This window comes from Lipotes vexillifer, unplaced genomic scaffold, assembly GCF_000442215.2.
Source record: "Lipotes vexillifer unplaced genomic scaffold, Lipotes_vexillifer_v1.1 scaffold182, whole genome shotgun sequence".
NCBI classification, from domain to species: domain Eukaryota; kingdom Metazoa; phylum Chordata; class Mammalia; order Artiodactyla; family Lipotidae; genus Lipotes; species Lipotes vexillifer.
In genome coordinates, this window is record NW_006798798.1 from 6,165,728 (window position 1) to 6,176,950 (window position 11,223).

At 50.8% G+C, this 11,223-nt stretch overlaps 1 protein-coding gene across 1 annotated transcript in view; it reads left to right on the forward strand.

Annotated features, from left to right (window-relative positions):
* WDR62 (WD repeat domain 62) overlaps window positions 1–11,223 on the forward strand; it is a 48,017-nt gene that overhangs the window by 27,472 nt on the left and 9,322 nt on the right. Inside the window, exons 12-20 of the mRNA XM_007471025.1 lie at window positions 1,278–1,369; window positions 2,910–3,035; window positions 5,954–6,021; window positions 6,102–6,223; window positions 7,029–7,104; window positions 7,319–7,430; window positions 7,526–7,589; window positions 8,192–8,317; window positions 9,970–10,103. Coding sequence (XP_007471087.1) covers window positions 1,278–1,369; window positions 2,910–3,035; window positions 5,954–6,021; window positions 6,102–6,223; window positions 7,029–7,104; window positions 7,319–7,430; window positions 7,526–7,589; window positions 8,192–8,317; window positions 9,970–10,103 — 920 coding nt within the window. The remainder of the gene's footprint in view (window positions 1–1,277; window positions 1,370–2,909; window positions 3,036–5,953; window positions 6,022–6,101; window positions 6,224–7,028; window positions 7,105–7,318; window positions 7,431–7,525; window positions 7,590–8,191; window positions 8,318–9,969; window positions 10,104–11,223) is intronic.

The window sequence follows — 11,223 nt, forward strand, 5'->3', positions numbered from 1 at the left end:
CTGAACCATCAGAGAAGATGCCAGCTGGAGCTTGGCATTTCTGGTGGCCCTGAGAGAGGGACCAGAGGATGGGACATCTGAGGGCTCGGGCTGTTTACCACCCTGCAGAGGTTTTTCAAGATGTGACAGGCCCAATAGGTGCTGACAGAATATGAGCCCTGTCACAGGGATCAGGTTTAAGGTGGCGAATGACAGCTGTGACCACCTGGGTAGTAGAGCTGTTGCAGAATGGGAGGGACTGGGGCACTGGAGAGCATGTGCCCCATAACAGGGTAGCCACCATGCAGCACCAGTAGTATAGGCTCCAAGTTGTCATATCTTCCCATTGTCTAAGAAGAACATAAAGTGCAGATTTTTTCTGTGAAATTCCATGGTTTTTAAATGTTGGCAACTGTTGTGATGTCAGTCACTGCATGAGGCAAACTGACCGTGTCAGGGGGCTGCTCCCGTTGACAGCACTCGGCTGTGAATGGTGAAAACAGTAAGAAGAGGTAACATGGGCATAGCGATCTTCCCCCAGGCTGGCTGCTGGCCTGAGTACCATGGGTATTGACTGATTTAATCCTCTCACCGACCCTCTGGCGTAGGTACTGTTATTCATTCCACTTTCAGATGGGTTCACTGAGGGAAGAGAGGCCAAGTGGCTTGGCTAAGGTCACACGGGTAGAGAGTGGAGAAGCTGGAATGATTATTTCTTATTTCAGTCCTGGATGACCTGTTGTCTGATTTCATTTGGCAAGACTATGAGGAAAGTCTGGATCTGAGACTCTTTAAGAATGAGAGGGAGTTCCCTGGGGGTCCAGTGGTTAGGACTCCACGCTTTCACTGCTGAGGGCCTGGGTTCAATTCCTGGTCAGGGAACTAAGATCCTACAAGCCACAGAGGGCAACCAGAAAAAAGAAAAAAAAAAAAGAATGAGAGATTGGAATCAAATGTTCCCACCCATGGGTCCTATCCTTGAGTATGACCTCTGACCCCTGCCCCAGCCCCAGGAATCACCTCTGATATATCCCTACCCTAACCTTTGTTCCCCCAGAAGACCATCCTAGGTGTTACCCATGGAACCAGGAGGGGCGGGGTGCCCCCTGAGGTTCTCGCAGGCTTGGCAGGTTTTTAGATGAGAAACCGGTTGGGCACCTGTAGACTACTTGGCCAGGGTAGGGTGTTCTCCACGTCGCCTACCTGGCTGCTCTGACCTTTTCTAGTAGTGGCAGAGCACCTGGAGCTGAGGGGTGGGGGCGCCAGGCAGGGTACAGCAGGCAGTGTGTATCTCTCAGGATCCACGAGCTGCACTTCATGGACGAGCTGGTCAAGGTGGAGGCCCATGATGCTGAGGTGCTGTGCCTGGAGTACTCCAAGCCTGAGACAGGTGAGCCCATGGCAGGGGAGCAGCCTGCCTGGCAGAGCCACAGGGAGGAGTAGTTGGTGTCTGGTGGGACCGTGAATGACAGGGCAAGACTCGACTTGTTTACCCTGGTCCCCAAGTGCCCCGAACAGAGCTCAGGCTAAAGAGGTGAAGGTTGAATGAGTGAATATATGAATGAGCTCCTCCTCTGCTGGAGAAGATAAAGATAGATCAATAGTCAAACATATTCTTTTGAAAAAGTTTGATGCTTACAGAAAAGTTGCAAGAATATTATAATGAATACCTGTAGCCTTTTCACCCAGGCTCCCCAAGTTTTTTCTTTTAAATCCTGTCTGACCTGTGACAGAATTATCTGCTTCCCCTCTTTCCATTTCTATGTATTTGCACACCTGTGTATATATACACTTGTAATAAAATAATAGCATGTGTATTATTATTATTAAAGCATGTATATTATTATTATTATTATTTGCGGAACTACTTGAGAGTAAGTTGCAGGCATGCTGCGCTTTCACCCTTAAATGCTTCTGTGAGCATTTCCTAGGAATGGGGACATCTATTTACATGACCACAGTGCACTTATCAAATATGCATCTTATCAAATCTGTCATCTATCTTGGGTTCTTATTCACATTTTGCCAGTTGTCCCAATGCTGTCCTTTATAGCACCTTTGTTTTTCCAGTCCCGGTTCACATTTCAGTTGTTGTGGCTCTTCTGTCACCTTTGTTTTGGAATATTTCCACAGCCTTATTTAATTTGTCTTTATGACTTTGGCTTTCTGCAGAATATAGATCAGTCATTTTATAGAATTTCCTTCAATTTGGGTTTGTTGTTCTCCTCATGATTTGATTCCGATGATACATTTTTGGCAGGAATATAATGTAGGTGGAGTTATGTCCTGATAATGTTAATGTTCTTTCCCATGCTCTTCCTTCCCCCACACCCTCTGCCCCACCAAATTTTCTTTAAATTTCTTTTCATTCAGTACACCTCTCCCGAGCTCCCCTCCACCTCAGGTCATGTGTTAGGCCTCAGACATAGCAGGTGCCCAGGCTAGGCACTGTCTGAGGCGGCCAGCACGAAGGTCCAGTGGCTGAAGGAAGGGTGGCAGCATGTGGTCAGTAGGGCCTAGATGAGGTTCATGTAGCCAGAGCTCAGAGAGTGAGGGGGCAGTGTTTTGGGGAGATTGAGAAGTTGGCAGGGCCTCATGTGGCTGCCAAGTAGCTGGACTTGGTAGGGAGGAATGCTGGGCTCTGCTGGAATGTCTGGTGTGGGCACAAGTGGAGGAGTGTCCACGTGTACATCAAGATTAATCCTGCAGGAACTGGTGGCAAGGGATGTGAAATGCCAAGGTTTGGGGCTCTGGGGAAAGACTGCACAGAGTAGGGGGAGTGGCCCCTTTCTGGGTTTGTGGCAAGTTGACTGCAGTTAAGAAACCGAACTCCTTCTTCAAGGCCAGGAAAGCTCGGTCACACTGCTCTCTGGGAGGCCAAGCCATCAAGCAGCCTCCCAGAAACCCAGTGGCACCCTTTCCATCCACAGGGTTGACCTTGCTGGCCTCAGCCAGTCGGGACCGACTGATCCACGTGCTGAACGTGGAGAAGAACTACAACCTGGAGCAGACCCTGGATGACCATTCCTCCTCCATCACAGCCATCAAGTTTGCTGGTGAGCCCTTTCCTTCTGCGTCCTGTGCCTCATTAGATGGGCTCCTTTGACTGCACGTAACAGCGAAAGCCCCCTTTAGCTTAGAGAAAAAAGGGAGAGGCAAGCTCTGGATTCAGGCACAGCTGGATCCAAAGATTGAATTTTTATTTATTTATTTATTTAAAAAAATTTTTTTAGACTAATTTTTTTTTTTAATGCTTTTGGAGTATCGTTTATTTTGGCCGCTCCACGTGGCATGCAGGATCTTAGTTCCCGGACCAAGGATTGAGCCCGTGCCCCCTGCAATGGAAGCACAGAGTCTTGACCACTAGGGAAGTCCCCAAAGGTTGAATTTTTTAAAGTTACCTGGACTCTCTCCCTCTGTCAGCTGTGCCTTTCTCTCGTGGGCAGGATCTCAGTGGTCACTGTGCCACTGGAAAGAGATTTCCCCTCTTCCTGTCAATTTTGGCAGAAATTGGGAGCTGACTTTCCTTATGCTGGCTTGAGGCACCTGCCCTTTCCAGAACAGTTATTGGTGCTAGAGCTTTGGAGTATCCTCTTGGGCTGGGTATGACTCGTGTGCCCCCAGCCCCCACCTGCCTCCAGCCCTGATCCAGGAAGACTGACATTAGATGAGTGCTAGTCTGCAGAAAGAAATCAGAATGCCAGTCCAAGGTGGGATGGGTTTTGGTGACCTTGGCCAAAAAATAGATGACGGTGACAATTGCTGGAGGCTAATTCTGTGCTGGGTGATGTGATCCTTGCACTGCCCCAGCAGTTACTGTACTTTACAGCCAGAGTCACACAGCCAGTAGGTGCAGGCCTGGTATTTTGCATAAGGCTGTCCTTCTTTACAGCCCTCGCTCAACCAGGCAGTTGAAGGGATCCCTCCAAGACTCGAAAAGATCCAGTACGGAGATCCCTGGCCCTAAGGGATTCCAAGAGGAGGGGAAGTAGGCCCTGTGGGGGTTTAACTGATCAGAACCCAAGAACATGTTCAAAACTATATTCAAGAAGAATCCATTCATGGAGGGAATCCGTCCACTTACTCCAAGTTCTTGACTATGAAGTGTTTTGTACATATAATCTTGTGGCTGAGAATGTATTAATGTCCTTGGTCTTCCCCACTTTCTGCCCTGTCTCTGTCTAACTCAGGTGGTCGGGAGCTGGGCAAAAACAGGTTAACAACGTTTGCTATGTCTTGATGAGGACCTGACAAAAGCTGATCAGCTCAAACTTCTCAGACACCTGTAAAAAACCGTTCAGGCCATCCCATTCCACAGGGTAGAGGTAGTTAGAATAGATCGGCAAATCTAGCAGTTTGGCCAGCAGTGACCTCACCTTTAATGAATGGTCTAGATCCAGGAGAGGTGATAACTGGCCAAGGGGTGGCCCAGGAGTCGGTCCTTTAGGTCACCTTCTGAAGGCATGGTCCTCTGTTAAAAGCCCCAGCCGGTCTGAGAGGATGCACATCCTAAAACCACTCCTGTGAGCCCTGCTCTGACTGGGCTGACTCAACTGGGCGTTACACTCAAAACATTGATAGTTCATATAAACTGGGCACCAGCCAGTCGGAAACTGTCTGAAGCTATCCAGCTAAAGAATGAATCAGTCTCTTAATTCTTCTCTATGAAACATATATACAAAAAAGTGAACAGAAAAATCTGTGAATAGTTTACAGAATAATACAATGAATATCCACATCAAGGTTCATAGTCAGTAGGTCTGAACTAGACACACCCATTGTTTATAGCCAGCAACTGTTCTGATTGGTCCTAGTCCTAATATTGCTAAATACTTGGACTCACCACCCCAGGTTAAGAAGCAAAACATTACCAGTAGTAACTTGCAGGCCCTCTCTGGATTCCTCGCCAACATGGGACTCGTTCCCTTCTATAAACCAGTGACTTCTGCTCGAGTAACATCTTAACTTGTATGTCGGGCCTGGGTGCTCTCAAATGTCCTGTCATGAAGGAGCAGTGTCTATTGTACCAAGGTTGTACATGTTTTATATTTGTTCTGTTTCTTCATCCTCACCACAACTCTGCAAGGTATTTGTGCTGTGATTATTCTTATTCTATAAAGAAAGAAGAATAAAAGTAAGAACATCGATCATGCTTACCAGGTAGCAGCCACTGTCCCAAGGGCTTCATACCACTCCACGGGGCAGTGGCTGATACAGGCTTATTGAACAGACGGGAGCTGAGGCTCGGAGAGGAAGCCTGGCTTCAGAGCACAGTGTTTAACCAGAGAAGGCCTGGGATCAGCCCTGGCCCCATCTTGACTCTCTGCACCCTGGGACAAGGACTGTGTGACTCTGAGCCCCTGGGTTCACATTTGTACAAGTGGCTGGTGACAGTCAGGAAGGGGAGGCACATGTGGCACAGGACCTGGCCCGAAGTCTGTGTGGATATTCCTTTGTATTTTGGCTGCACCGCATGGCTTGCGGGATCTTAGTTCCCTGACCAGGGATCGAGCCTGTACCTCCTGCAGTGGAAGCGCAGAGTCCTAACCACTGGACCGCCAGGGAAGCCCCTGTGTGGATATTCTGATCCTTCTTGATGGTGTGAGCCTCCCAGCGGTCTGTCTGTCTCCCCTTGCTCCCTGCTTCACTGACGCCTCCATTGTGAGGCCAGAGTCACCTCTCCAAATCCCAAATTAAACATGGTGCCCCTGCTGTGTCCCTGGCTTCTGTTTCCCTGTCTGCTCTTGCTCTGCAGGTTCCTGCCTTGCCCACTGCACCATCTGTGCCCCCCTCACACAGAGCTCACAGTTTACAGAGTCCTACCAGCACCCAGCACTCACCTCACCTCCTCCGGGAAGCCCTCTCTGACCCCCAGCGGAGTGCCCTTATAGTAGAGTTCCCTAGCTAGGATCCCCAGCCCCAGTTGGGCCCAGCAGTGGCCCAGCCCTGCCTAAGGCACTGCTTCCTCCTCCAGGCCACAGGGACATCCAGATGATCAGCTGTGGGGCAGACAAGAGCATCTACTTCCGCAGTGCCCAGCGGGTAGAGTGGGGCAGCCTCCTTGGGAGCTGGGTAGGGGGCTTGTCAGGGGTGTCCTCTGAAGGCCCTGCCTGCCCTGCCAGGCCTCAGATGGACTACACTTTGTCCGTACCCACCACGTGGCAGAGAAGACCACCTTGTATGACATGGACATTGACATTACCCAGAAGTATGTGGCTGTGGCCTGCCAGGACCGCAACGTAAGGTGAGGAACTGCCCTGGACTCTTAGTCAGCCAGACTAAGTGGGGCCTGGTTGGGTCTCTCTTCTCATGAGCGCTCTGCTTTCCTCTCCCTGCTCACCTGGTCCCTGAGAAGCTGGGTGGAGTGGTGGGACCCAGTGGGTATTTCTGAGGAGCTGGGTTCACCCAGGCCTAGTCTCCAGGTCAAACAGAGGGTTCTCCTAGATCTCAGGAGCCTGTGTGGGGCAACTGAGAGCTGCTGATGTGGCTCATAAACTCACTCATCCTCGTTCCCTGAGCTCCTGTCCGGGAGGGACAGTGGGGGAGTCACAGGCCCTGCCTTCGTGGAGCTCACAGTGCAGTGGAGGAAAAGACAGACTGACCAGGCAGTGACAGCACAGAGAGGTCGGGGCTGCGGTGCGGGGAGCCCAGGGGCTTTGGGGGCCCTGGGAGGACATCGACCCTACCTGGGGTCGCTGGAGGGGACATCTGAGCTTAAACTAGGGAGGATGTGGAGGAATAAGCATGTGCGAAGAGGTTCTCCATCTCCTTCATTTGCTCGTTCAATTTGGGTACCAGGCACTCAGCTTGCTGTGTGGCAGGGAGATGGATGTTAACTCAGTGGACACCCCAAGACGTAACCTCTGTGACCTCAGCCTGAGACAGGGTCTCATTCCCTGATACGGGGTTTCAGTCCAGGCATCGGATGGGGGACAGGAGGTACTGGGGGCTTCCAGGGGAGAGGAGGGCAGCAGGTAAGGTTGGAACAAGGGAGCAAGAGAGGGTGGGGGGCAGGGCCATGTCAGCCACTTCTGCTCTCACCTTCCCAGAGTCTACAACACCGTGAACGGGAAGCAGAAGAAGTGCTACAAGGGCTCCCAGGGTGATGAAGGGTCCCTGCTGAAGGTGAGGAGCTGGGGCCCCGGGTGAAAACCATACACAGACACCCACACACAAGGCCCCCCTGTCTGTCTGCTGCCCTGCTGGGCCTCCTGAGACCTCGGTCCTCCTTGGCACCTGATCAGAGGGATGAAAGGATCACAGTGGGGTTGTGTGTTGAGACCCAGGCCTATTCCAGAAGGAGGCAGCCCAAGTGTCACGTGGGTCCTCTTCTTGGCAGGTCCATGTGGATCCCTCAGGCACCTTCCTGGCCACAAGCTGCTCTGACAAAAGCATCTCGGTGATTGATTTTTACTCCGGCGAGTGCGTTGCCAAGATGTTTGGCCATTCAGGTGGGTTTGCCTCCTTGCTTGGGACACCTCCCAACCTACCCCAACCCAGCCTTCTGGCTCAGAAGGCCAGCACAGCTTCTCTGCTCTGCTTGCAGAAATCGTCACCGGCATGAAGTTCACCTATGATTGTCGTCACTTGATCACAGTATCCGGAGACAGGTGGGAAAGTCCTGGAGGCTGCCCCGGCTGGGTCTCCCTCTGGGAGTGGGTGGGACCTATCCTGAGGAGAGAGCAAGGGCTCAGACACCAGAACCCCATGCCCACAGCCTGCCTGTGCAGAGAGCTCTCTGAGCATGCCAGCTTACTCTCCTCGGATAGTGTGTGCCCAGACCTGAGTTCAAATCCTAGCTCTGCCACTTATATTTCCCCTCTATGACTTTGTAAAAGAGAGATGACCCCATCTACCTTGAAAATCGTATGGTGAGAGTCAAATGAGATGACATAAGTTCCTTAGCACATGGTTGGTATCCAAGGAAGTCCCTTTTGGCACTCTCTTCAGTTTATCAATAGTACGCTCCTTCCTCACAGCCCCCTTCCTTGGGTCTCAGGGTCTTCAGAGCAGCCTTGGTTTGCTGGGATGCCCTGGACCCCTCCCAGGGTGTAGACCTGACTTGGTCCGGAGCCCTGTGCTAAGCTGATGAGGGTTGTTTTCCGGGCCAGGAAATAAGGTCTTGGCAGTGATGAACCAGGTGGCTCTGGGGTCAGATGGCTTCCCTATTCACTGTTCCTCCCTCTTCCACATCCCTCCTTGGCCTCTGCAGCTGCGTGTTCATCTGGCACTTGGGCCCGGAGATCACCAGCTGCATGAAGCAGCACTTGCTGGAGATTGACCACCGTGAGCAGCAGCAGCAGAACACGAAGGGCAGGAACTGGAGCAGCCACCCCAGGTCCTGGCAGCCACCTGTCCATCCCGTCCATTCACCAGAGGGATGTCTTCCTGCCCTGGGCCCCGAGAGGAGTGAGGCTAGGGAAACAACCATGGCCCAGACAGCCTGAGGCCCTGCCGTTTGTGCCCTCGGGGCCTAGAAGGGGAGTTGTACTTTGAATAGGAAGTTACAATAATGCATATGAGAAGGGTTTTGAAGTGTAAAAGCAAAAGTGCTTGGAGAGCCCATGAGCACTCTGGTGGGAAGCCTCAGGGGGCCCACCCAGCCCATGGTGGGGAGGGATGAGATCAGAGAAGGGTCCAGTGGAGCAGAGATGTCTTCTTAATCTTTTTTTTAAGGTATTTTTTTTGTTTGCTTTTAATTTTTGGCTGCGTTGGGTCTTCATTGCTGCACACAGGCTTTCTCTAGTTGCGGCGAGCTGGGGCTACTCATCGTTGCAGTGTGCGGACTTCTCACTGTGGTGGCTTCTCATTGCACAGCATGGGCTCTCGGTGTGCGGGCTTCAGTAGTTGTGGCACACGGGCTCAGTAGTTGTGGCGCACGGGCTTAGTTGCTCCGCGGTATGTGGGATCTTCCCGAACCAGGGCTTGAACCCGTGTCCCCAGCATTGGCAGGTAGATTCTTAACCACTGTGACACCAGGGAAGTCCTATCTTCTTAATCTTTTTTTTTTTTTTAAGATGTTGGGGGTAGGAGTTTATTTATTTATTTATTTTTGCTGTGTTGGGTCTTCGTTTCTCTGCGAGGCCTTTCTTTAGTTGTGGCAAGCGGGAGCCACTCTTCATCGCGGTGCGCAGGCCTCTCGCTATCGCAGCCTCTCTTGTTGTGGAGCACAGGCTCCAGACGCGCAGGCTCAGCAGTTGTGGCTCATGGGCCTAGTTGCTCTGCAGCATGTGGGATCCTCCCAGACCAGGGCTCGAACCTGTGTCCCCTGCATTAGCAGGCAGATTCTCAACCACTGCGCCACCAGGGAAGCCCTTCTTAATCTTTTAATGTAAGTTATTCCTTCACTTCTATCTTTGAGTTTCCTAAACATATTTCTTAAGTCTTTATGTTGCAAGACCAGTTTTATTTGGAATGAATTCCTGTTCAGGTTTTTGATTTGGGATTTTGGTTTGGAAGTTTCAGTTGGAGTGGGAGGTTTTGAATTTTCTTCTCTTCCGCCTCTGGAGCTGTCCCTATCTCTCTCTCTGTGTCTTGAGGCTTTGCATTGCTTCCCCATGGGGACCAGGCCTGACATGGGCCATCTGTTTTGCAGTGATCTTGAGGTAATGCAGATCTAGGCACCAGGAGAGTGGGCAGCTCTTTGGCTTGTGGAGCTAAAACCTCATTGCTAACCCCACTTCCCAGAACAGAAGCCAGCAGCTCAGGACTCATGCCCTACTATCATCTGCTTTGCTTTTTGTTCCATTGCTGTGGCCCTTGAAGAGTTTGTCTTATTTCTTGAGCCCAGCCTTTGTTACATCTCATTTATTGTGGCAGTATGTTTCTAGCAGAGGTGGTGTGGCAGGTGAGACCTTCCAGCACTGTCTTGACCAGAAGCCAAGAGTATGTTCACATGGACCCCAGCACAGGGCCCAGCCCTAGGCATGTCCCCTCTACCACCCCATTTACCTATGTTTCTCTCCTTGCCGTCCTTTTTCCTGGCTTCAGGCAGGAGACATATGCATCCATGCCCAACGAGATTTGCTCCCTAAGCCCTGGAGAGCAGACGGAGGATGAGCTGGAGGAAGAATGTGAACCTGAAGAGTTACTAAAGACACCGTCAAAAGAGATTTTGGATCCAGGTTGGGAAAGGGGCCCTATTTTGACCTCTCGGTGTAGGGATTGTTGCTGGGTTTTGGCCACTACTCTGTTTTCACAGCCTGGCACATAGTGAAGCTCAATAATCGTATCAGTCAGGACTTTTTCAGGGTAATAGCACCTAGGTTCTCACTGGCTGAATTTGGAAAGCGAATTAATTGGTTCTTGTAAATGAAAATTTGAGACTGTTGGTTCAGGCATGGATGGATCCAGGTAGTCAGGTGATGTTAAAGAAATAGATGTTTCTCCGTCTCCTGGCTCTGCTTTTCTCCATGTTGACTTTGCTCTCAGGCAGAATCTCCCTGTACAAGGGGCAAAGTATCCCCAGCAGCTCAAGGTTATAACATTCTAGAAAAGAGAGCACTTCTTTTGTAATAGCTCAAAGTCCTGCGTTCATGACTCATGTTCCTGCTGTGAGTCCCCTGCCCATTTCTGAGTCACTGTGATTGGCCAGGCCTGAGTTATGTGGTCATCATCCCTGAGGGTAGGAGGCTTTAGTCAGCTCCACTTGAACCACCTGACCAAAGGCGAGGGGTGGGTGTTAAGGGGGTGTCCCAGGGGTAAAACAGGGTGATGTTCACCAGAAGACAGACCAGATTCTCTTGTTCAGGCAGAAGGGAGAGTAGTAGCTCAATGACTTTATGAGAGGCCAGGCCCTCTATAAATTTCTGCCCCTCTGCATATCGCCTTGGCTTAGACCCTCATATTACAAGATGGCTGCTTAAGTTCCAGGCATCAGAGACATTTTTTTTTCACGTCTTTATTGGAGTATAATTGCTTTACAGTGTTATGTTAGTTTCTGCTGTACAACAAAGTGAATCAGCTATATGTATACATATATCCCCATATCCCCTCCCTCTTGAGCCTCCCTCCCTCCCACCCTCCCTATCCCACCCGTCTAGGTCATCACAAAGCGCTGAGTTGATCTCCCTGTGCTACGCAGCAGCTTCCCACTAGCCACCCATTTTACATTTGGTAGCGTATATATGTCAGTGCTACTCTCTCACTTAGTCCCAGCTTCCCTTTCCCCCGCTGCGTCCTCAGAGACATGGTTGAAAGAGGACATTCCCTCCTGGAATCTCCTGTACAGAGGAAACTCTTTCC